This window comes from Rattus rattus, chromosome 12, assembly GCF_011064425.1.
Source record: "Rattus rattus isolate New Zealand chromosome 12, Rrattus_CSIRO_v1, whole genome shotgun sequence".
NCBI classification, from domain to species: Eukaryota; Metazoa; Chordata; class Mammalia; order Rodentia; family Muridae; genus Rattus; species Rattus rattus.
In genome coordinates, this window is record NC_046165.1 from 66885696 (window position 1) to 66912294 (window position 26599).

General features: G+C 43.2%; 1 protein-coding gene across 2 annotated transcripts in view; it reads left to right on the forward strand.

Annotated features, from left to right (window-relative positions):
* Positions 1-26335, forward strand: part of Micu2 (mitochondrial calcium uptake 2) — a 78819-nt gene extending 52484 nt beyond the window's left edge. For both annotated transcript variants that reach the window (XM_032918366.1, XM_032918367.1), the window contains 7 exons: positions 806-888; positions 11948-12013; positions 16016-16113; positions 18464-18635; positions 23659-23767; positions 24026-24183; positions 25216-26335. In XM_032918366.1, coding sequence (XP_032774257.1) covers positions 806-888; positions 11948-12013; positions 16016-16113; positions 18464-18635; positions 23659-23767; positions 24026-24183; positions 25216-25320 — 791 coding nt within the window. In that variant the 3' untranslated portion in view covers positions 25321-26335. The remainder of the gene's footprint in view (positions 1-805; positions 889-11947; positions 12014-16015; positions 16114-18463; positions 18636-23658; positions 23768-24025; positions 24184-25215) is intronic.
* Positions 26336-26599: the final 264 nt, after the last annotated feature.

Below are 26599 nucleotides of genomic sequence, written 5' to 3' on the forward strand. Positions count from 1 at the left end.
GTTTGGCCTCTCAGGGATTTTTTTCAAAAACAACTTTATTTGAAGTTGAACAATATTCCTGCCCTTCAAAAGTATTCTAGTGGTAAAAACTAGGAAAAGACCAAGGGACTCCCAGACGTGGATGATCTAAGTAGACTTGGTGACTTAACACAGCATACCTTGCTGCATTCTAAAACAAAACACAGCATTAGTGAAAATTATAGAGTCTGTTGTTCATGGTTCATAATTCTGTGCCAGTGTTTATCTTAGTCTTGCTAAGTGTTCTGTAGATGTGTAAAATTTTACATATTCTATTAGAGGAATATGGACCTGCCATATACATTATTATAATATGTCCAAAAAATGGCAAAATTAAAAGTTAAAAAAACTAAGAAAGTAATGAAAATAATAATAATAATAGTAATAATAGTAATATCAATAACAATGATGATGATTGTATGAAAATAGCAGGAGTACTGTGAAAGCAGAGGAAGCTGGAGGCGGAGGCGAAGAAGCGAGTTCTCAGAGCACTGAGTTGTTAAGGGCGAGCAGCACAGCCACAACTCAAGGGAGGCGCCAAGACACATGGGCTTTAACATCAAGTACAGTTTGAAAGACGACCTTCTTCGTGGCTGCACTGTGGTGGTGCATACTGTATCTCAAAAACAAAAGAAAAGAAAGAAAACGGAAACGGATCCTCTTTTCTCAGTCCAGCTCTTGCTTACATAGTTTCTGGTCATTTATTTTAAATTTGGAGGTTTTTCTGGCTACAAATACTTAGCTTTTCCCCAATGACTAATAGGTGTTCCTTGTTCATTCCTTGCAGAGCCTCACTCTGGGTTCCATGTTGCTTTTAAAATGCTGGATGCAGATGGTAATGAGATGATTGAGAGAAAGGAGTTTGTTAAGGTGAGCACATGCTTGTTGGGTTGTTAAGAAGCACCTGGCGCTTGAGTAGTAATAGTCCACGTCCTTCACAACCTAAACCATCTTCACCGTTACATATGCAACAGCAAACCATTTGGACTTCAGAACTGTGTTCTAATGGCTCAGCGGTTCAGAGCACTTGTAGTTCTCACAGAGGACATGGCTTTAGTTCCTGCATCCCTGTAACAGCTTACACCTCTCTAACTCCAGCTTCAGTGCCCTCTTTTGACCACAGCAGCACCAGACACACTCGGTGCACAAACCTGCACATGTGCAAAACACTCATGTATATAAGGTAAAACGCATACATTTTTAAAATACTTTCTGAAATACAGTCTTGGGGACATTGAAAAGTGACTAAAACATAAGATTCTAAAAAGAGAAATGAGTTGAGCATTTACATTTTCATGATTTTGCTTTCATGACTTCAATGTATAATTATAAAGTAAAAAGGGATTCATAGACCATATGCTTTAAAGAATGCATGTTAACCATATGTTTTAAATTAGTCTTATATCAAAAAAGAATAATAAAAACGTAAGCCTCCATGAAGAGTAATAAAGCCAAAAAGTATGAATTAGTGCAAATTTTTTAGGAACTGGATACAGTGAATATTCGAAAAGATGGGGGTTGGGGATTTAGCTCAGTGGTAGAGCGCTTGCCTAGGAAGCACAAGGCCCTGGGTTCGGTCCCCAGCTCCAGAAAAAAAAAGAACCAAAAAAAAAAAAAAAAAAGAAAGAAAAGATGTAAATACAGCTGAAGTGTTTAGTAATATATTTTCTAAATCTGCAAACAAGGAAATCCATTCTGTTCCTTAAAAGTAAGTAATGATGTGAAAGAAATACCTCAGTGTAAACTGTTGGGTATGCTCTGTAGTCAAGTGCAGAGGGGTATGTGGATACGTAGCACGTAACTTAGTTGATGGTGGTACCATTAGCAAACTAATGGGGAAATGTGGGCACAGATGACTGATTTGTAGCATTTTGTTTGGTTGGTTGGTTCGTTGGGTTTTGGGGGTTTTTGGTGGACTTTTAGTTTTTGTTTTCCAAGAGAGGGTGTCTTTATGTAGCTCTTGCTGTCCTGAAGTCACTAGGCAGACCAGCTTGGCCTCAAACTCAGAGATCTACCTGCCTTTCTCTTCCCAGTGCTGTGGCTATTTTTTTTAAAGTCTTGAGATATGAAACAAATAACACTCTCTTTAAAGTGTGTGTGTGTGTGTGTGTGTGTGTGTGTGTGTGTGTGTGTGTGTGTGTGTGTTAAGAAATAAGAGGATGCTGAGTTGAAAAACAAATTTTTATCTGCTTTCAAAGTTAAATACATGCCTTGCATATTGCATATGGCTGGGGGATTTTATTCCAAGATTTGTAGTCAAAGAAAAGAGGATCTATAGGTGGGTGTGCTGGCTCAAGCTTGTAATCCCAACACTTGGATAATGTTGGAGGAGGTCCATGAGTTCTAGACCAGCCTGGGCCACAGAGAGAGGCCCTGTCTCTAAGTAGCCGGCAAGTGACTCTCTGTCTGTAAGCTGAAGGTCAGCCTGGTCTGCACACCAAGCCTGCCCAGTGAAGGCTCTGTAGTGAGAGCCTCCAGCACATAACTTGAAGACAGAAGCGTATGCCAGCACCTGGAGATGACTATGCATCGCAGCTTCGTCCATGGTAGCTCCAGTCTGGGAGCAGCCAAAGTGTTTGCCAAAACTGATCAGGTAAAAAAATGTGGGCTGGACAGATGGCTCAGTGGTTAAGAGCACTGACTGCTCTTCCAAAAGACCTGGGTTCAATTCCCAGCAACCACATGGTGGCTCACAACCATCTGTAATGGGATCCGATACCCTCTTCTGGTCTGTCCAAAAATGGTGACAGTGTACTCACATACATGGAATAAATAAATAAATCTTAAAAAAAAAAAAATAGCGGGGGCTGGAGAGATGGCTCAGTGGTTAAGAGCACAACTGCTCTTCCAGAGATCCTGAGTTCAATTCCCAGCAACCACATGGTGGTTCACAACCATCTATGAATAAAATAAATCTTAAAAACAACAACAAAAAAAAAGTTAGGTATACAGTATAATTTTACTCAGCAGCAAAAAGGGACAAAGAATTAAGCAATGACAACAGTAAGAATGGATCCAAATGAAAAAAAGTATAAACTGTGTGATTCTGTGTATATACAGTTCTCCATGTTGACACTAAAACAAAGCAGACCATTGGTTGTCTGGAGCCCGAGAGGAATAAGGGGTTGTTTGCCTACATGAGGAAAGGGAGGGAGAGAGAAGAAAGACTGAAAATACTTCAAAATACACCATGGTTATGTGGCTGTGTAAGGTGTATGTTGTTCTCTATAAAAATTCACCCAGTAAATCTTTTTGACATCGTTCAATGCCATAGCTTTGAAAATGGTTTGTTTTATACAAGAAACTACCACAAAGCCTTGGAACAGAGGAAGAGCAGAAAAGATCTAAATAGAGAATGAATTATAAAACAATTGAACCCCTCAAAAAGTAGGCTTGTGATCCAGAACAGACGATGAAGAGACAGGGTAGATGATGTGACCCCTGAGTGGGCTGTTGAGTGGCGGATGGGTGCTTGGGGCTCAGGTACACAGACTCTTACCTGCAGTCACCATGAGTGATGAATCTGTTCATTTTCAAAGCGTAAGTGGGGGGATCACTTTTAGAAATTAAGACACTAGGCTGGGGAGATGGCTCAGTGGCTGAGAGCACTTGCTACCTACGCATGAAGCCCTGGGTGCAGATCACCAGCACCCACTGTGGCCATGCGTGTCTAACACCAGTGTGGAGGGATCTCAGGAGCTTGCTGGCCAGACAGGTTAACAAAAACCAGGGAGAGTGATAGAAAAGGACACCTCTGCATGAACACAGACACACACACACACACACACACACACACACACACACACACACACACACACCGGACAATAAACAAAAATACCTGTATAACAACACATGATTAAGTTAAATGTTTGATCTAGAGTGAAGGCTTTTAGTTGGATAGACTAATTGAAATTCCTCGTTACTTGTCTTGCCTTAGTATGTATGTAATGTATGTATCCTCTGCAGGTCCCAGTATCATTTTCTTTGAAGTTTAGCAAACCGCGGTCAGGAGGCTAAGGCAGAAGGATCACAGGGTTCACAGTAGCCTGGGCTAAATGGCAAGACCCTGTCCAAACAGATGTCTTACAATAAAGGGCAACAAAGATACTTGGGAAGCAGCCTTGATGTAGAATCCTCGTAGACTATGATTCACTTCCAGCTGTACAGTTCTACCCTGAGTAACGAGGCGCAAATTTATCAGCAGCAGCTGCTTTCATAGCTCAGAGCCTTGAGAAACAGTTTTCCTCATCCTCATTTCCAGGGATGGAAGTAGTTGTTTTGCCAAGAGCAATAAGCAGAGTCCCAGAGCCAAAAAGCCCCCCAAAAAGGCAAGCAAATCTTGGAAAGAAAGGAGGGACAGAGGGAATGTTCACCAACAGGCTGTACAAAGTGACTGAGTAGATAGGGACTGACTGGAGACATCTGAAGTTGTGTAAGTCAGTAGGAATTACAGAAACATTTCAAAGGAGAAGCAAGTGGACTGGTAGATGGCTTAGCAGATGGACCCAGGCTCAGCTACCCAGCTAATGGTAGCTCTCAACCATTTGTAATTCCAGTTCCAAGGAATGCTGTACCCACTTCTGACCTTCACAGGCAACAGGCACACACATGGTTCACATGTATACCTGTAGACAAAACATTCATTCATATATATATACATATATATATATATGAAAATTATTTTAAATATTTTTAAAGAGAAATGGAGAGTGGAGAATAAATAGGAATTACAAAAGTACTGTCAATAAATTTAAGAAATTATTTTGAGATTGTTTTTATTTTTGTGTGTATGTACATATATGTACATGCATGTGTATACATGGAGCATATCATCCCGTGGAGCATGTGTCAGAGTCAGTTCTCTCCTTCCACTGTATGGATCCCGTAGTTCAAACTGCAGTTGTCAAGCTTGCTTTTGGTATTTCAAGCAATCTCACAAGCACCCTTCTGAGATATGTGATAATTAAAGAAGGAACTAAACCTAAGGTAGGAAACAGAGTTGCACACAGAGAACCTGAGGGTCAGTGCTATAGTTTACAAGATACCATTGCTGTCTGGCTACCTCCTCTACCTTAGAGCCAGGAAACACCACATGGACTTAGGACAGTCATTCAGGTAGAGAGGCCGTGAGGTATAACATTGATCCTGTCAGGTTTCAAGCTGTTAGAATTTACACTTGTGCAATTCTCCAAGCCCTGGATAAACTTTGTGCTTTATAGTGGGGTTAAAGGAGAATTTTTTAAGACAGACTGAACAAGAACCCCTGCAGGTATCACCGTGGGCTTGCAAAACTCAAGGGTTAGTTGCAGTTCAGTAATGTTTGAGGTAACTTGAGACAAAGGCACAAAGCTAGAGAATCTTTTCACCTACAGAAGATCATAGATGCTCAAGATGCCTTCAAGACGGTGAAGACTATTTATTGGCAGAATACCTAAGGTTGGTCTGTGACATCCACGTGGAGAGAGAGAGAGAGAAAGAAAGAGAGAGAGAGAGAGAGAGAGAGAGAGAGAGAGAGAGAGAGAGAGAGAGATCTATAAAGGGTTCTTGGTGCTGGCCACAGAATTGGAACTTGATAACAAGGAGACTTATATGTATGTCAATTTTTGAAGAAAATATTTCAAGGAAGAAAACTTTATATTAATTATTGTTTATATTAATTATTTTATCTGCTTTACTTCCATGATCCTTGAATTAATAAACCTAAGTATATAGTATCATATATATAGATATTATATATACATATATATTCTTGAAAGAGCCAAGAATGATGGTGCAGTGATAAGATACATTTCTGTAATATCTTTTGAAAGTGTCCTAAAATTCACATTGCCTCAGTTTGTGACTTTGATATTTGTAAACGTTTGTGTTTTATTAACTCTAGATGAAAATACTGTGTTAGGAAGTGCCTGAGAGCTGGTGAGAGTCACCATCCACATGAATTGCTCTCTGTCAGGTGTGATAAACAGTGTGGACAGTGATCAAAGCCAGTAATAGTTAATCCGTGTAATCTTCACCTTGATAGATGGTGCATCTGCTTGTAGGCTGAGTGCCAGGGTTTTAAGGCTAGTCCTCTAGACAGTAGATTAATGAGCTGTCTGTTCACGGGGGAACCTGCTCCTAGGTGGTCCTTTCATCCCGAACTGTCTTCACACTGCTGGAAAGCACTGAGCTCTTAAAATAGGAGTTTAGGAGTTTGTCCAGCTACATACACCTGCTAGAGTTGCCGCTAACTAAGTGGGAAAGCCTTGGGGAGAGCTTATTCTCCTTGGTTTTCAGTGATTCTCCCATTCCCGAATGTAAACTGTCCTGGAAGCAAAGAGAAGCAAACGTGACTCTGGGTAACTCATTTCCAGGCTGAAATTGAAAGTGTGGATGAACTGAGATTCAGACCATTGATTCTACAATACAGCCTTGGTCTTTCAGAATGTGTACCCAGTGAATGGGCGCTGATGGGTCTTTGACAGATTATTCACTTTAGCGTTACCCATCTGTTTGATGGCATAGCATCCCAGTGCCCAAATCCTTGCTCTTCCGTGAGCTTGGATGTCCTTACCCCGCTCCTTCAGACAAGAGTGTCATCAAGGAGGGCCACCCGGAGGAAGCCTCCCAACGCCGCCCGCGTCTGCTCCAATGGTTAACTCAGCACCTGCCTTTACTCTACTTGTTTACTCTCTTCTGCCTGTTAGAGCGGAAGCTCAGTGATGGCCAGGGAGCTGTCTGTCCCTCACTGCTACTCCACAGCACGTCCAGCAGTGCTGTTCTCATAAAGCAGGCACATACAGCTTGTTATCATGAGCCAGGTCCTGTGCTGCTGTGTTAGAGAGTCAGGGGGAAAGAAAGATCCTCTGGCCTGAGTGTTGGACTGAGTGTTCAAGTTCATATTCTCAAATGAAAATGCCAAAACAAAGATGAACATAAGCACTTTAAAGTCACATTTGTGTGTGTGTCTGTGTGTGTGTGTCTGTGTGTGTGTGTGTGTGTGTGTGTGTGTATGTGTGTGTGTGTCTCGCACTGGACCCAGGTCCAATACCCAGCACCCACATAGCAGCTCACGATAGTCTACAACTACAGTTCCAAGACCTCCAGCACCTTCTTCGTATCTCTATAAGCAGCAGGACCTCAGCAGTGCACACTCATACACTCAGGCAAAGCACCCTTTGTATGGTGTTTTAAAAATTACTTATTGGGGCTGGAAAGATGGCTCAGCGGTTAAGAGCACTGGCTGTTCTTCCAGAGGTCCTGAGTTCAATTCCCAGCAACCACATGGTGGCTCACAACCATCTGTAATGGGATCTGATGCCCTCTTCTGGTATGTCTGAAGACAGCTACAGTGTACTCATATACATAAAATAAATAAATAAATCATTTTTAAAAAATTACTTATTTACACAGTAACTTCTGAGAGAATTGTTTATTTTTATTTTCTGTGTGGCACATGTATAACTACCCATGAAGGCCAGAAGAGAGTTCACATCCCTTAGAACCACTTGGACCCTCAAACCAACTCTAAATTCTCACAGTGGTTCTCAACCTGGGGGTTGCATATCAGATATCCTGCATAGTAGATGTTTACATTATGGTTCATAACAGTAGCAAAATCACTACTGTTAGTGATGAAGTAGCAAGGAAATAATTTTATGCTTGGAGGTAACCACAACCTCAGGAATTGTATTAAAGGTCACAGCATTAGGAAGTATTAGGAAAGCTGAGAGCCACTGCTCTGTAGACTCTACAAGAGAGCAAGTGCTTTAACTCGTGATAAACTCCCACCAGTATTCCTAAGTAATGTGGACGTGGAGGAAGGTACATTAGCAATGCTTTATACCATGGGTGCTGCAGCTATCGAGGTGCGGGCATGGAGTGCTCTGACAGCAGCGTGGGTGTTCACATGAAATGCACTCATTTCTTAAACAAACTAATGAGACCTGGCGTCTGACTATGGACAGTCTCTATCAGAAGCCCAGAAATCACTCTCCCAGAGTCTTCCCACAGAGACATTCAAGGGCACATGGATTCACTGGGATTAAAAAGGCAGTAGTGCCAAACTTCTGCAAACCCGTCAGAAACACGAGACAAAAGACAGCAAGCCCAGGGGCTTCTGGTAACTAAAACCTTCGAAGGACCTGCCAAGAAGTAAATTCTAGTCCTATTCTCATGAGCCAAAATGTAGAAGCACTCCACCAGAAAAGGCAAACCAGTCCCTATGTGAAGTGCAGAATGAGGTCGAGATGTAAATATCAGTGAGTTCCGCAGGTTCATGCAGTCCAGCATATGCCGTAGTGGCAGAGCAGACGAGGGCATGTGTAAATGTGCTGTCTGTTTTCTGTGGTGACCTTTGGCTTTTGAGACAGCTCTTATGTAACACCCAGCCTGACTATGAACTCCGTCCTTCTGCCTTCGTCTCCAAATACCCCAGATCCAAATGCATACACCACCGTGCCCAGCTAATCATGTCAGTATACACAAGGCACTTAACCAAATGAATCACGCTAAAAGTCAGAGAAGTAGGAAAATGATGTCTTCATTCTGATAAAGAGCATTTACAAAAGTCAGAGAGGCTGGGGGATAGCCCAGGAGCTCACATGCTGAACTGCATCAGACTCTGAGTTCAGTCCTCAGCACTAAGAACTGAAAAGCAAACTGAGGAGTGTCTGGCTTGAGAGGTGAGGCATCCTGAGGGCCTTCCTCACAGAGTCAAGAGCAAGGCAAAAAGGTATGTTTTTAACTCTGTGTTCAGCATCTTGCTGGAAATTCCAGTGATAGCAGCCATTTAAAAAGGGAAAAATAAGTAAAAACATACTTGAAAAGGTTAGAACGGAAGAAGTCAAATCTGGCTTTTATCTCCAGCTGACACAACTCCACAGGAAAAGGAACCATCAACAAAAGCACAGCCCATTCAAACAAGTGCAGTTAAAGTGAGCCCAAGCTAGGTTAGTATGCAGAACTTAAGTCGATTCCTTCCTGTAGTAGACATAGTTGAACTAATAAGTTTAACAGAAACCTTGCCCTGAAACTCCAAATGCTGTCATAGGCTCTAGAAAGCTGATTGAGCACTGAGAACACACGTTGCTCTTACAGGGGACTAGGGTTCAGTTCCAGCAACCACACGATGGCTCACCACCATCCATGACTCCAGTTCCAGGGGATCCAGCCCCTTCTCACCTCTGTTGGCACCAAGCGGCCCTGTGGTACACATACAAACGTATAGGCAAAACACTCGTTAATAAACCTCTAAAAAGCAAAGGAAGTGTTGCTGAGTTGCTGATAAAAACACGAGAAGGTATAGATAAGTAGAGATACAGAGTGTTGATGAGTTTGGATGTGTCAAGACAAACCAAGTTGCAAATGACAAGCAGATGTTTTTATAAAAACTGACAAAATGGTTTTGAAATGTATATGTAGATTACCTAGCATCCACAAAGCTTTGAGTTCTGATCCCCAGTACAGCCCCCCCCAAAAAAAGGCTTAATTTTAAACATTAAAAAATAATTAAGCGTATATGTCAAAATAGAGAGCAGGAACATAGGAGTTTGAGAAACAGAAGCAGAGCTGGTTGAGGCAGTGACTGCTGTCAGGACTCAGTGCACTGTGGCTTTGTGGTACTAGTGTGGAGGTCAGTCAGTGGAAAATAACAAGAGTGCATTCTTTGCATTCACTTATTTTCGTTAAAGCTCCAAATCAAGAGACTTTAAATTAACAAACTGTGCTAGAACAACGAACTGATGTGAATAAAAAAATTAGCCAGACACAAAAACAGTTAAACTTCCAGGTTGAAAATATCTGATACCTTCAGAATATAGAGGAGGCAGAGTCATTGGTTTGGTGTGGTATGGTGTGGTTCTTGTGTTTTTGCTCACAGTTTGGCCAACCCCAAGGTCTCCTCCATGATAGGTAAATGCTCTACCACTGAATTTCAGCCCCAGCCCAAGGCAGTCTTTTAGGTCAGTGAAGGCAGTACCCACAAAAGGAGCCACGATGATCTGTCTTCACCACAATGAAAAATCGGTGCTAAAGAGCAAACGCCATGGGGATTGTAGCCAGGCATATGGGCACAGATCTCTATACTGAGGCTTCAGGGGCTGAGGCAAGAGGATCTCAGGTCCAAGGCTAGCCCAAGATACATGGTGAGAAAATAAATAGACAGGGAAGAAATTGGGAATAGAATATTTCCAGACACTTGTCTAACAAAGAAACTATATGTAAAATATATAATGAAGTTTTACAGGTTAGTAACTTTTTTATGGTAAGACTGTAGTTGACATTTTACAAGAATAAAAGTACATAAATGAGTGGTAAGTATGGGAAAAGGTATCCCTTACATTAAGGAAGTGCAAGTTCAAAAGCCAAGTGATCATACCACACTCCCAAGAGAAGAGCAGCTATTAAAGAGGTCCATGACAGCAAATGCTCCAGAGGGCCAAGCATGCAAGCCTTTAATCTCACAGTTGGGAAGCAGAGGCAGGTGGATCTCTCTGAATTCAAGCCTGGTCTACAGAACAAGTTCCAGGGTAGCTAGGGCTTCAGTTCACTTTGGAAAAGTAAACTTTGACCATTTTGGTTTTGTTTTTAAATAAATTTCAACAGTCTAATCACCCTGCTGCATATCTAGTCAAGGGAAAATTAAACCAGTGTCCATTAAATTAAGCTATACAAAAAGAGATCATGACAGCTTGATTCATAGTAGCCAAAAGAGCAGACAAGGGCCACCAGGCAGATAAAGAGTTGAATAGTGTAGCAGACAGCATGACACAACTCACCACTGAAGAGAAACAAGCCACAGGGGTGACTCCAGACAACTTGCTGAAAGAAAAAAGGCACACACAAAACAATATGCATTGTCTAGTTCCACTTAAACGCTAGGTGGGCTTAATTTAGAGGAAAAACTAGAACTCCTTCCAGGGACATTCAGGAAGACCAGATTGAGCACTGAGAGAACTGTTACCAAGTGGACAAGGCCAGGATCTGCATTTTAATGTGTGCATTTTTTTCTGACACCCTGTAAAGAGTAGCCAAGCCAGAAACCCCGGTGAAGCGTAGATAAGCTAAGCACATTAGTGTGTGCTGCTCCTGCCTGAAGCCCGTGCCGCTTCCTGTCTTGCATGAAAGAAGTGAAGGCGTTGAACCAAGGGAGGAATAGACAATGTGAGTGTTGAGCCCGGCACTACCATTGGCTTTTTAATGGTAGACCCCAAACCAATGTAGAGGGTTCAGTTGTTTTCCTTAAGTCCGGAGGGACGTTGACCTTGAAGGGATAGATTCAGAGAACCCACCATGAGTCATGCTCAAACAAACATAGGAGGAGGCACCAAGTATAGATTGATGTTTTGTGATTTAATGTCAGCAGTTTGTAAATTATTAACAAATCATGGGGGGAAAGTCCTAATACTTTGTTTCCTAATTGATTTAAGCTTAGTTTGAGATTTTGTGCACATCTCATTTTTTTTTAAATCCTTTTCTTCTAATTTGCTTTCCATCTGAAGACTGGTACAAATGTCTCTGGAAGGTAGGTAGGTTATTTAACATACTCAGTTTTAAGAAAGTGTTATGTGTTTTATAATTAACAAAAATGTGTCTTTCAAGGTGTTACAACTAAAAGGAAGGGTATGTGTAGAAAAGCCTTGTGTGCAGTGTGTGTGTTGCATTGGCTGTAAACTCTCAGTGGTGTAAGGAGCGAGCCTGAGTAAAAACCACTGAGAAGACGACGAGGCACAGAGCCTCGCAGACTTGAGAGCCGTCTGTTGGAGGAGCTGCTGCTGAGCAGACCCCGCCCATAGTAGCCCTTCCATCTCTTCCTCCTGCAGTCTTACATGGTCAGTCAGCCCACAGACAGCTAGCAGATGTCCTGTAATTACAGCCTAGCGTCTGCTCTCGGGTTATTTTGAAAACTCCATTAAACAGGCTTGTAAAGTTGTGTTTGTAATCTTTTCAGCTGCAGAAGATCATAAGTAAGCAAGATGGCTTCAAGACAGTGAAGACTAATGAGATAGAATACCAGGTACGAAGTAAACAGATCCAAATACACGGTGATGGTACTAGCTGTCATCTGTCCAGGTCGTGACGGGACTTATGAAGAACTTGGTGCCTCGCACATGCCTACTAAGCTACACAGGCATATGCAGATGTGCAGGGCTGCCCTGCCAGTGCCCCACCCCATCGCAGCCCCTGGGCTGTGACTGCTGGGCTGTTCCTATAGATATGTGGAGGTCTGCTTTCTTTTGTTTTTCTTTGAGACAAGACCTCACTCTAGCTTAGGCCAGCCTTAAACTTGTAGCAGTCCTGTCAGCCTCCCTAATGCAAGGGTTACAACTGTGTCACAGCCACACACCCAGTTTGATTTTTGTTCTGATATAGCAACAATATACTGTATGTTGTTCCCCATTTTTCATTTTCCCAGTGTATCTAAAGACCAGAGTCTTATTTTATGCAGCAGGAGTTGGGGGGAGGGTATGTTACACACAGCACAGTGAGGAGGTCGGATACAACTTCAGGCGTCTATCCTTGCCGGCCTTAGTTAGGATCTCCTGTCTCCAACTTCCACCTCCACACTGGAGCACTGAGATTACAAACAGGGGCTGCTGCTTCTGACTGTGTAGGTCCTGGGGATCCAAACTCACATCCTCACACTTGTGTGGCAGGTGCTTAACACACTAAGCCAGTATCTCGTTCTCATTATGGCTTCAGAGTACATGTTATATGACTACAATATGTATGCTGTCATTCATTGTTTGGGAAATATTTAAATATATCTGCCTTTTCATAGTTCATAAAGCTGCAAGGAACAATACTAAGATTACACTGTTTTATATACATATGACTATATTTTAGGGATGACATACCAGAAATTCAAGGTTATCAGACTGTGACAAATATTAATGAATGTTCTATGAGACACAAATGAGTTTTCAGTCCTACCAGTGGTGTATACCAATAGATTTCAACTGACAGCATCCTAGTAATTGTAGCTCCATCTTGAGTCTTTCTTAAACTTCTGAATCACTCCATCTTTAGAACTTACCTATCAAACTGTGTACATTACTAAAACTCACAGCCTCTGTCAGGAGCACTCAGGAGGAGGCAAAGGCAGGTGGATCTCTGAGTTTGAGGCCAGCCTGGTCTACAAAGCAAGTTCTAGGCAAGCCAGGGTTAGATAATGCGATCTGCGCAGAACCAAAACAACCTCCCTCCTGAGTCAGCATGTGAAGCATTGTGTGTCTACACAGCACAGTGGAAGAGGGTTTTTATCATTTATTATCTATACAGGTTCTGCCTGCATGCCAGAATCGAGAATCAGATCCCAGTGTAGTGGTTGTGAGCCACGATGTGGTTGCTGGGAATTGAACTCAGGACCTCTGGAAGAGCAGTCAGTGCTCTTAACCACTGAGCCATCTCTCCAGTCCATGGAAGAGGATTTAATCCCTGATATCAAAGTTGTCTTTTTGTTTTTATTTTAATTAAGTTCAGGCTGGAATACTGCTCATTTGGTAAAGCTTTGCCTTGGAAGCCCAAGGCATGAACTCAGTCCCCAGAACCCGTAGAAGCTAGAATTGGCAGACCGTGCTGGTAATCCCAGCAAGGATGGCAGACGGGAGTACCCTTGGGGTTCTTTCTCACACACACACACACACACACACACACTGTTAAAATAACAATAATTAAGAGCTGGGGAAATGGCTCAGTGCCTAAAGCACTTGTGTGCAAACCTGAGAACTGAACATATGTAAATGCTGGGTACCTGGAGGAGCCTCAGTGATCAAAGCTTTGCAGATACAAGGGTTCTGACAGCTCAGGACCCAGAGACCCTGCCTCAGTACAGTGGAGAGTAATGAAAAAGGACTTTCTTTCTGCATCAGCCTTGGGCTTCCACACATGCACAGCAAATACACCTGCGTCCGCACATGTAAATGTTCATATAAACATACACACACCACACATACCCAAAGACAGATATACATTGATACATGAATAAGAAATTCCTTGAAAAAGGCGTAAAAACTTAGAAATATCTGTTTGTACTCCAGAAATCTCAGAACTCGGGACTCTGAGGTAGATTTGTGAGTTCAAGGCCAGTTTGGGCTATGGTGAGATCCTTAACCTCCAGGGGGATGGGGTGGAGGGGTGGGAGTAGGGACTTGAGAGATGGCTCAGTAGTTAAAAGCACTGGCTGCTCTTCCAGAGTCCTGAGTTCAGTTCCCAGCCCCCACATGATGGCTCAGAACCGTAACTATAGGCCTATGAGAGTCAGTGCACTCTTGTGGTGAGCAGACATACATGTATTCAGAACACCCATATATATATAAACAGGTCTTTAAACAAGGAAAATGAGCAAGGAGACTGAAAATGCAGCTCAGTGGTGAGACTCCCAGAGCATTCCCAGAACAGCCTGCGGCCCCACAGAAAGCAGGCATAATGTACACTCCCACATCAAGGAGGACACGCACTACAGGAGACCTCCTCTAAAAAGAGCAAACGCTGAAATAGACTTGTAAACAGAAACCAGGGACTCTACGCAGATGTGGAGCCAAACCGACAAATCTAAATCTAATTAGAAAAAAATGGCCAGGGTGTCGAGGAGAGGAGTTGGCAAACAGGATCAAATATGTGGCGTGAGATTCTGAAGCCAGGGTGATAGCAGACACCTTAGTCCCAACCCTCAGGAGGAGGCGGAACAGCTGGGTCGCTGAGTTTGAGGCCAGCCTGGCCTGTTACACAGACAAACCTTGTCTTGGAGAGTAGGGAAGAAAAGAAAAATAATTCTCCAAGAATTGATAAAAAGTATTTTGGCTACCATAAACTTTTTTATGCGTTGACATTTGGTCTGATATTTGGTAAATGTCAAAAATAGAAATTATCCTGAAGGAAATATCGAAGTATAACATTCTGTCTAAATACATAGACAGCTTAGGACTTCAAAATTAGTAATGATCATATTTTTATAAAGTTGAGTTGCATTTCAGATTGCTGGGACAAGCATAGTAGCTACTACTGAATAGCTCATCAGTAGATCCTGTCTGATCTGGGAACAGAGCAGTTCCTTCGTTAGCGTAAATTCGAGGACATTTGGCGGTTTAGTTGATGTGGCCTCTCACTGTTTCACTATGTAGTTGGTTGCCTCTGTAATCCTGAGGCGGACACCCTTAGCTTCACTAGGTCTGTAGTATCTTAGCATGCTGGAAATTTGAGTCTAAAACTTAAACTGAGTAGAAGAGAGAATAAAGACACTTTCACAGATGCTGGAATCTGTGTGGACACGGGGCACATGCAGACCTTTGCTAAGAGGTGCCGGAGGGCTCCCTGCAGGCTTCATTTGCCTGAGTTCTGGAGAAAAGTCTCTGAGGTCCTGACAGAGCTCAGTACTAACCCATCTGAAAGGCAGAAGCAGCAGAGACGCCAGGAGGCCCAGGTTAGAGAGGGAAGGAGCACTAGACATTAGACTCCAGACCAGTGGGCTGTGGGCTGCAGAGCAGGCCTCTGGGCATCTGTGTCTACAGCACTAAAGGCGCATAGAAGGGGCTTTACTCCATAGAGCCAGGTGAGGTGAGGCATACCGGTAATCCAAGCTGTTGGGGATGAGGAAGAGGGGTTGGGCCTTGACTCTTTCTAGACTTTTTCTTTTTTTACCCATTTAGTATGTTTGCTATGGGTTTTTTCTGTTAGGCCTGTACCTTCTGTTCCTACTTTCTTTGGGGCCTAATGACAAAGGATATTAAGTGGAAGGGAGAGAGAGGCAAGGTGTCCTGTTAGACAAAAGCAATAAGCAAAAAGAGTGACTGCCCTCTTTCCCATCTTGTCCTACAGGACACACTTGTGACTCTTTCCCAAGGCCCCCCCCACAGGTTCCTTTTTTGTCTTTTTTTTTTTTTTTTTTTTTTTTTTTTTTTTTTTTTTTTTTTTTTTTTTTTTTTTTGGAGCTGGGGACCGAACCCAGGGCCTTGCGCTTGTTGGGCAAGCGCTTCCCCCCCGAGCTAAATCCCCAACCCATTGTCTGTTTTCTTTATAGGAACCAACAGCGAACGAGCCTGGCCTTAACACAACCCTTCAAGTGCGTTTCTTTGGGAAAAGAGGAGAAAAAAAGCTTCATTATAAAGAATTTCGAAGGTAAGCATGAAGACGTTTATTTGGGAAATTGTTATATAAGGAGTGAAGGAACTAACTGTGCTTACTCCCCAGACCTGCAGCCTGCAATCCAGCTGTCCTCAACCTGCAACAACCTTTGCAGCCTAGCTCCAAGACTAGTTCCATTGCATTCACTACAGTGGCGAAACGACGTTAGGAAGTATCGGCAAAAGTAATTCCATGGTTGGGGGTCACCGCAACACAAGGAACTGTAGTAAGGGCGCACAGCATCAGGAAGCTTGAGGACCAGTGCTGTAAACCTGGATGATATTCATGGGACCTTTAAGCCATTTATCATTTAGAACTTGACCTATAAAGCATAAAATATCAAAAAATTATCAAAATATCAAAATATTCTAGCCTATTTTAAAATATAATGTCTGATTTATAAAATGTAATAATTCCTTTTGGTAATTTGATACTAGCAACTGAGAGACGTGCCCCAGTTTCACTTTGGTGTTGGTTGGTTGGTTTATTGGTTGTTGTTGGGTTTTTTTGGGGGGTTGGGGTTTCTGGGGGGGTTGTTTGTTTGTTTGGTTGGTTGGTTTTTTTTGAGACAGGGTTTCTTTGTGTACCCTGGTGGTCCTAGAACTCACTCGGTAGACCAGGCTAGCCTTGAACTCACAGAAACCTGCCTCTGCCTCCTGCCTGAGTGCTGGGATTAAAGGTGTGTGTCACCACCACCACCACCCTGCCACTTTGTTCTTAATACTGAACAAACCAGCCCAACAAGGGCCATGCACTGTGTCCCTGAGTACAGCTCTGCTGGGGCCAGCACTGGCTGATCTCAGCTGGATTTACTCTGCATTGAAACTGATCTGAGATGTGGGGACTGAGTTTGCTCGCCAGCACCTGCAATGTGCAAAAGCAAACCTGGCGGCACATTCCTGTCACTCCAGTGCTGGGGAGGCAGACACAGAGGGATCCTGGAGCCTACTGCCAACCAAGCCCACAGATCAGCAGAGACAGACGCTATCTCAAAAATGAGGTGGAAAAGTGATGGAGGTAGACAAGCTTCAACCTATACCCTTCACAAGCCTTCAGACACACACATACTCCCATACACACCCCAACACACATGTACCTACATACACACCAACATGTACCTATACATGCACACTAACACACATGCACCCATACACACATACTAACCCACCCATACTCATATACTAACACACATGCACACATATATGTGCACAGGAACACAGACTAACACACATGCACATACACCATACCTAAAAAAATTGCTATTACCATAATACACAATACGATAAAACAGTCAAACAAAAGGCAAAATATATCAGTAAAATATCTTTATCCATTATTAATTCAACCCAAAATACATCAAGTTTTAGACAAAATTCTGCTTTGACCAGAAAGAAACAGCATCAGAAAAATCTGTGCCTCAGTGCCCTCAGTCAGTGTTGTGGGTAACAGGCTCTTCGCAGAGACAGACGCTTCCCCACTCCCCGCTCCGCACCTCTGAAGTTTATGGGTAAAGCACAGACCCTAAAGCAAGCTAGTAACAATTGTGGTTTTCTCCTACTAGAGAAAATCCATGAATATATTCCACCCATTTTAAATTGTGATATAACACACAAAAATAAAATTAAATATATATGTATATAATTAAAGGAGATTATTGCACATGAAAACTTAGAATACTCATAATGCTTCCACATGACTCGCGTAATAAACCCTGGTGTGACCTTTGTAGTTCTTGTTCAAGAAAGTCAAAGTCAGCTCTATGTCTGCTCAACTTGGACCTGCCCAAGAGCTATTGCTGTGCCTTTGATCAGAGGACTAGATTCTCTGTTTTTAAAAAGCAGAGGGGATGTTGAGTCTCTAGATTCACACTGTTGCCCCAGAGACTACAGACAGATGATGTGTAGATCTAAGCTTGCGGTTCAAAGTCATTGTTTCTACGTTGGTGTCTGTAGAACAGTAGGAACCATTAATTATTAAGATTCTAAAGGTAGTATCCGCTCCTGAATTTTAATTTTTCCAGTTACTGATAATATTGCTACATTGGAAAAAATGCTTTCCACAAGATGTTATTCTCTGTGATTCTACTAAAGCAACATTTTGCATGATTTACTTACACTGATTACAGCTTTGTTTGCCAGATGTGATCTGCACAAACTCGCTGGGCAGAGTGGACAGGAGCTGTTCTTGGCCAGCTTCTCTCTCCCACAGCCCTGATGCTTCCTTCTGCTGCCTGCCAGAGGCCAGCCACTTGGTGCAGAAGAAGGAGCAGGCTTGCAGACCCACTTAGAATGTCAGGATGGAATGCCACTAGCTGCTTATACCGATTTCTTATTTTAATATTTAGATTTATGGAAAATTTACAAACAGAAGTTCAAGAAATGGAATTCCTTCAGTTTTCTAAAGGTTTGAATTTCATGAGAAAAGAAGACTTTGCAGAGTGGCTACTTTTCTTCACTAACTCTGAAAATAAAGACATTTACTGGAAAAATGTGAGAGAAAAGTTGTCAGTAGGAGAGGTTGGTATGCTTTTTCTTACACATGCGATAGAAATGAAACAAACTAAACATTTCATATAACCAAGTAAATTAACTTCTAAAGTAACTCAGACTATCCTGTGTATACATTTTAAGTGAAGGGCGTGTGTGTGTGTGTGTGTGTGTGTGTGTGTGTGTGTGTGTGTGTGTGTGTGTGTCTGTGTATCATACGAAATGATAATGGCCAGCTAGCAATCCTGGGTTTTGTACATGTCTTATTTACATTTCTGTTGCTGCGATAAAACACCATGCCTAAGGCAACTTATAAAGGAAAGCATTTAGTTTGGCCCTATGGTTTCAGAGACTTAGAGTCCATGGTGACAAAGTGTATAAGTCCGGCTAGTACGAAGCCAAGCAGTCCTCTGGGGAGTGAGGATTATAGGAAAGACAGACAAGAAGACTCAGAGACAAAGGTTGGAAATTGGGAGGGCTGCCAGTCAATACTGCGGCAGCCTGGAGTCTAATTGTCTTAGGCTTTATAGACTGTACAGTATCGTGGGGCGCAAAGTCATAAGCCAGCAGAGACAATGGCTGACACACATTGATATCTGTACCCATCCAGAGGCCTCCCTGTTCCTCCCTGTTCCTTCCTCCAAGATTAACAGAACACTCAGCCACTTGCCTTGAGCTTCAAGTGTGTCCCCTCTTATTGTTCCATTGTTCAGCAGTCCAGGAAATCTGCCAGTAGCCTCTGGCCTGACTTGACTCTGCCTGACAGTCAGGCTTTCATAGAAGCAGGCGTAATGGCTCCTGACAGCAAAGCAAAGCAAAGGCATAAGGGCAGGAACAGCTGAGAGCTCACCCTTAACCCACAGGCAGAAGCAGAGGAACGCTGGAAATGGCAGCCTTCTGAAACCTCAAAGTGTGGAATACCTCTCCTCCAGTAAGCCACACCTCCTAAGCCTCCTCAAACAGTTCTACAAACTGTGTGTGGATTTTAAGTGGTGTTTGTTTGTTTTGTTTTTGTTTGTTTTGAATAAGTGCCTTGCCATATTGCATGGACTGATCTTATACTTGGGAGCTCAAGTGACCTTAGCTGTAGCTATTTCTAGTCTTAGGTTAATTTGGCTCCCAAAATTGCATGGGAATCTGCACACATACATAAGATCCTGCCCCCAGTTGATTCTGATTGCTAAATAAAGATGCTGGCAGCCAGTGGCTGGGCAGGGCAGACAGAGGCAGTAGCCCATATGGGGTCAGGGAGGGAGCTGCTATCCAACAGGGCCCAGAGTAGAAAAGATGAAATATAGGAATTAATAAATAATAACTCGAGATTATCAGAAGGAGGTGGATTAGCATATGGAGGTTAGGAAATGACCCAGCCATTGAGCTGTTTTAGACATATCAAAATATAAAGGCTCTGTATGTGTCTTTCATTCAAGAACCCAGAACAGGGTGGAATGCCCCCGGGATCTATTTAAATATTTATTAGATACTACCATGGTCAGCTTCCCAAAGTAGCTGGGACCTCTGGCATATGTTGCCACACTGCCTTCTTTTTCCCCCTTTGTAATTTTATGTAAGCAAAATGGTTTTGGTGTGAACAAGTATGTTTATATAAGGTCTTAAAAACTTTCTATTTTTTCAATTACAAGCCCCTTTCTTTGTCTTTGTTTTTGATTTATTTATGTATATGTCCATATGTGTGTCTGAGTGAGTATATGTATGAATCACATGTGTGCAAATGCTCACAGAGGCCAGAGGAGGGTGTCAGATCCCTTGGGAGTGCAGTTTTAGGAGGATGCAACCCGTTCTATGTAGGTGTTGGGAATCCAATATTAGTAACTACTAGGCCAACTCTCTAGCCTTTCAAAGCTATTTCTAACAAAAGGAAAAAACAAAATATGAGTGATCTTTTTCTCCTCTGGAGACAAGGTCTCACAACGTAGTCCACTCAGGCCTTGAATTCCTGATTCTCCTGCCTCAGCCTCCAATATTCCACCACTCCCAGAAAGGCAGTACCATTGATAATTGCAATAGAAATACATAATTACAAATGAATTTAATTTTAAGATTAAAAAGTGTTTACAATGATGGTGCATTTCTTTAATCCCAGAACTCCAGAGGCAGATAGATCTTGAATTCAATGCCAGTCTGGTCTACAGAGCAAGTTCTAGAACAGCCAGGGTTACACAGAGAAACAATGTCTCAAAAAACAAAAATTTCAAAAGGAAAATTTACAACCTTGCTTAGATAAAAAGAAAATCCTAGAGCTGTTCCCAGTATTGGAGAATAGGAACTCAGATGTCACATACACAAATGTTTCTTCTGGGCTGTGTCAGGTTGACAGCTGGGGCAAATTAGGATGTAACCCAGAGGATCCAGACTTCCTATTCTGTATCTGAGAGCTTTACAAGCCATTGTGTGGATCACTATAAAGTCTCTGGAACCTTTTCTGTTTCCAAATTACCCTGCACAGTTTAATGCATGGTTACAGAAGATACAAGGTTATTGGATCAGAGCCAAAACCCAACAACAAAAACCTAATACTCAGAGCACAGCAGTAGCAGGAGCATCCTGTTTGGGCTTAGTTTCCTCTTGCCCATAATAGCAGCTCTGAGAGTCCCAGAGGAAAGCTTCTGTGTGATCATACACAGCCCAACCAATTAGTCTTTCAGAAGAGTTGGGAAGCAAGATATCCTGACCTTTGCTGCAGAAGGAAGCACTGTGTTCAGTTTGTAACAGGAAGCATTGTCCTCTGTCTGGGGAAAACACTGTATTCAAGGCTGCCCGTGATACATACATCCTTGGAAAGATGTTCAGGAACCAAAAAATGAAAAAGGCAATTGTGCCTCTGTTGACAAGATATTTAAGAAGTGTTGTCTCCCACAGCAAGCCCACCAGGTTTGTGGGCAAAGGACGTGTGCTGGGTGATTTTGTGTCAGCTTGACACAGCTAAGTCACCTGAGAGGAAGGAGCCCACATAGGAACGTCTCCATCAGGCCGGCTGCAGGCACGTGCTTAATTACTGACTGCTGGGGAGGGCCCAGCCCGCTCTGGGTGGGTGCTATAAGAAAGCAGGCTGAGGGGTTGGGGATTTAGCTCAGTGGTAGAGCGCTTGCCTAGCAAGCGCAAGGCCCTGGGTTCGGTCCCCAGCTCCGAAAAAAAGAAAAAAAAAAGCGTAGGCCCTTTCCTCCCCAAGTTGCTTTGGTTGTGGTGTTACAGCACAGCAGTGATCGCCCTTGCCTGGACAGGATATAAAGTCACAAGGAGAGAAATCACATATTACAGTGTAAAACCTCATTCTGAGGTTGTACAAGGTCACATGGTAACAGGATGCTATTTTTACCTAACAGAAGAGGTCTTGAGTTCAGCCTCAGCATGATGAAAAGAGAGAAGCAGACATCAGAAGAGTTGTACCCCATGCCTGTTTTGAGCTCATGATATGATACACAAACACACACACCTTGTTTCCCAACTAGGCTGACAAACCCACCGTGGGAAAAAGGAAGCAAAGTGAAGAAATGTGTGACGAGGCTGTTCCCGAGTTGAGACGGGCAGTTTGTGTGGTGTGGGGCACAGCCGCTTTTGTAGGAGCCATGTTTCTGGACCCACACAGACACTGTCAGTGCCTGTGCAGTGAGATTAGAAGAGGGCACAGAGGAGGAAGGAAGGCTCCTTACCCTTCCTACCACTGGCAGTCTTTACCTGGAACATACATATTCTGTACAGTTTTTCGTTTGGACTGCAGAGATGGCTCAGTGGTTAAGAGCACTGGCTGCTCATGCAGGGGACCAGCTTGACTCCTGCACCCACATGGTTAGCTCCTAACTGTCTAGGACACCATCCAGAGCATCTGATGCCTTCTGGTCTCTGTGGACACCAGGCATGCAAGTGGTGCCCAGACAACACCACACACATACGAAAAAGACTACTGGAGCTGGAGAGATGGCTCAGCGGTTAAGATCACTGACTGCTCTTCTAGAGGTCCTGAGTTCAAATCCCAGCAACCACATGGTGGCTCACAACCATCTGTAATGAGATCCGATGCCCTCTTCTGGGATATATATAATCTTTTTTAAAAGAATATTTTTTAATTTGTTACAGTTTACAAATAAATCTGTGATTATTCCTCAAAGACCCACAGAGACTGAGAGCAGGGCAGCCTGAGTGGACACAGAGGAGAGGCTAAGGCCCCCGCAGAGACAAAACTCAGAAGAATTTACCTTCAGATAAGCACTGTCAGTGTGGCTGATGTGTACCTGTAACCCAGCTTCTGCTGAGATTGAGGCGGGCGGGAGGATGAGTTTGAAATCAGTCTGGGCAACATCACTTGAAGGAGGAAATTTTTCTCTCTGATTTCTTTTTACTGGAAAAAAATAGCTTTTTAACTTTGGTTTGTTTGGTTTTAAGTACATAAATAATAAAATCAGATAAACCAAGGTTCACATCGGAGTTGTTCTACTCCATAGACCTTGGACAAGGACCCTAAGAGTTGCCTATCTGAGAGTTAGGGTCAGATCACACACCTCGTAGGTGACAGAGCTGAAGTCTCAGCATAGGCCCCTCTTGCTCAGTGCTGCACACTGAGTAAGTAGGAGTGGCCCGCTGAACAGGCCACAGTCACAAACACAGAGACCTGCCTTCCCTCTGCTAAGTGCTGGAAGACTGGGTTAGATTGGTTTTGGTGAAATGCCTCTCAGCTTACGCACAGTGTCCTATGTCCTTGTGTGACTGCTGCTCTGTGGGTGTGTGCACGTGTCCATAGAACACCTATGAACACTAATGTAGACTCCCTTAGACATCAGCCATGACCTCACTTTACTCCTCAGCCTCCTTACAAGGGGGCTAGAAGATTCTCATCTTCAAAATGAGAATGAGGAAGGGAACTGGACTGGTCCACACAGGCACATGGGCCCGCCTCAGCTCTAGAATCTAGTTCTTATTCTGTGTCTTCAGTATTTATCAACCTGCCAAGCTTTAGGATAGAAGACAGTTATGATGCAGTTATGCAGTTATGATGTATATGCAAAATTGTCATTTCAAATCCTTTTATTTTTATTAGAGCATTAGTTTGGATGAGTTCAAGTCCTTCTGCCATTTTACAACACATTTGGAAGACTTCGCTATCGCCATGCAGATGTTCAGTTTAGCTCATCGCCCTGTGAGGCTGGGTAAGACACGAATCGTTTATTCTGTGTTGTGTGTCATAGTTCACTCTTCGGTGGATGGTGGTGGTGAGGTGAGTAGCAGGAAGGTAGTGAACGCCTCTTGGCTCCCTTTGCCTTCATGATGCGTCTTAGCCGAATGCAGGATTCGAGTATACTCATGCGGGTATTTTTGTGTTTACTTCTCAAATAATGGAAGTGTGGGTTAGATCCACTTGAACTAAATCACCTGGTTAATTGGCAGTTTCTCGTTTTGCTTTCTAGCGGAGTTCAAGAGAGCTGTGAAAGTGGCGACTGGACAAGAGCTTTCCAACAATCTTCTGGACACTGTCTTCAAGATCTTTGACCTGGACGGGGACGAATGCCTCAGCCACGGGGAGTTTCTCGGAGTACTGAAAAACAGGATGCATCGAGGTTTATGGGTAAAACACCTTGAGTTTTGTTTTGTCTTTTAAGCTATTTTTTAACATGTTAATGACAAGAATATTAAACCTAGAATTAGAGGAAATGTAAAATGTTAAGTGGAAGTTAATACAGAGATTATAAACTACAACCAAAACACTGAACTTTCTTGTACAAAGAATGGTAGTTAGTGTTTTCTTTGCTACGTCAGTTAGTAAGGCCCTGGGTTCAACCTCCAGATCCCATGGATATGCTAGGCAAGGCGCCATGTGCTTGGTGGCAAGTGCTTAGATTCTCAGTTCTGGGCAGATAGAGACAGTGGGGCTGTGGGGTTACCAGCTGGCCAGTGAATGACACCAAGGCTGTCACTGTACACATGCATGCATGTACACTTTAGACATACATGCATATGCACAAACTTGTATATTCATGTGCACCCATATACACACAAAAATCTGAACTTAAATTCAGAAATCAGCCTAGGGTCTGACTTTGGGTCTGACTTTGGATCTGACCTTGGACTCAATACCCATCTCCAGGTTCAAATCCTGCTCTGACATGTATTAACTAATGAATCTTGAAAGGCCGCTTTGTTTTTCTGTGCCTCAGATACCTCCTCTATATAACTAAGAAAACTAATCGATTCTGCCAACAACAGCTACACTGGGAACTAAACAGAAAGCACGCAGACCTCTCAGCGCCCATCATGGCTGCTCATAGTCATATGCTGGGCTCTGACTGAGGACAAGCCAAGCCCAGAGCGTTGATGCATTGGCATCTACACAGGTCGTAGGGAGCTGGGTGAGAGACAGGAAAGAGGAGTAATCGATGCTTGTGTTCATAACAACTTAGAAACACTCATCTACAAGAATTCCCACAGCACCTGTATCTGGGGGAAATTAATAACTATGGCTTCCATGACATGCATTTGGCCTATGCATGTAAAGAACTTGGGCTTTCTTTAGAGAGGTGTGGGAAGGCAGTAAAGAGTGCTGTAAGGACATGCAGCCATGCCTCCACAGTGACTGCTCATCTTTCTCTCCGGATGACAGGTGTCGCAGCAGCAGAGTGTGCAAGAATACTGGAAGTGCGTGAAGAAGGAAAGCATTAAGGGCGTGAAGGAGGCCTGGAAACAGGCCGGGAAGGGCCCTTTCTGAAAGACGTTACCGCTCACGGGGCCGGGATAGTTCTCAAAGAACTGGCTGGTTTTCCATAAGTCTTCATTGAGTTGCCGTGCGGATAAAGACGCCATGTACTCATTTTCTGACTTGGGGGTTTTGGAGGGATGAGGGGAGGTGAATAATTGTGTGCCACAGTAGGAAGTCAGAGGCCAACCTGTGGGAGCCGGTTCTCTCCGCCTTCCATGGGAGTCCAGAGATTGAACTCAGGTTATGAGCTGTGGTGGCAAGTGCCTTCACCTGATAAGCCATCTCACCAGCGCTGACTCGGTAATGTCTTGGTGAATTTTCATTGATAAAGTATTCTTCTATGAAAACACGCACTGCTCTGTTAAAGGCCCGAATGCAAAGGGATGCTTTAGGAAGCTGAAGGCCACGGCTGGCACTGCGTGCTTTGGACATGAGAATGCAGTGTGCTTTCTGGAGGGCTAAACAAGTTCACCACAGAAGGGACATCATTCCCAAGACAGGTATCGATCCCAGAAGCCATGGTGGCCTAGGGAGTAGTTGAAGTTAACACTTGCTTCGGTGTTTCTACCTTGAAAATAACATGTAAGTGACAGTGTCCTGTCTGGAAGCAGGATAAAGTGTTTACATTGATACAAAAAGAATTATTTCTTTTATAAATTTCCATGCTTTTGAAATATAAGTATAGTGTCCTCTCCCAGACACATAGGTGTGGGGGCTCAACCAGCATAGGACATAGCTATGTACCATACTTTGCTAACAAGCAGCAGACAGTTCAATCTCCAGCCACTCGTGCACACAGGTATCAAGGTTTCATAAGGTAAGGTGTCTTGGGTTGTGGGAAACATTCAGTATGGCACTATAAAGTTGTTTGCAATAAAATAAATTTGAAATAATGTTATGTGGAAAAGTATGTATATGTTTCTGTATACTGGTGGGCACACGTGTGTGTGGAAGCCCCTGTGCCTGTAAATAACCCCATGTTTCTGCAGTCATCCCAATAAACCCATTGATTCACCAAACTAGACTCGGGCGGTGGTGCTCCTCTGGTCTGTCATCCAGTCTTTTTTTTCAGATTTACTTATTTTACTTGATGTGTCCAAGTGTCTTACCTACACATATGTGTGTGCCTTGTGTGTACCTGTGGACGGTGAGACACAGTGTAGGTGCTGGGACCAAACCCAGGTCCTGTGCAAGAACAGCCATCTCTCCAGGACCCTGCCCTTTATCTGCTGAGTCATTTGTCCATGTCTTCATGGACACAGTGTCACAACAGTCCAGAAATCATAAA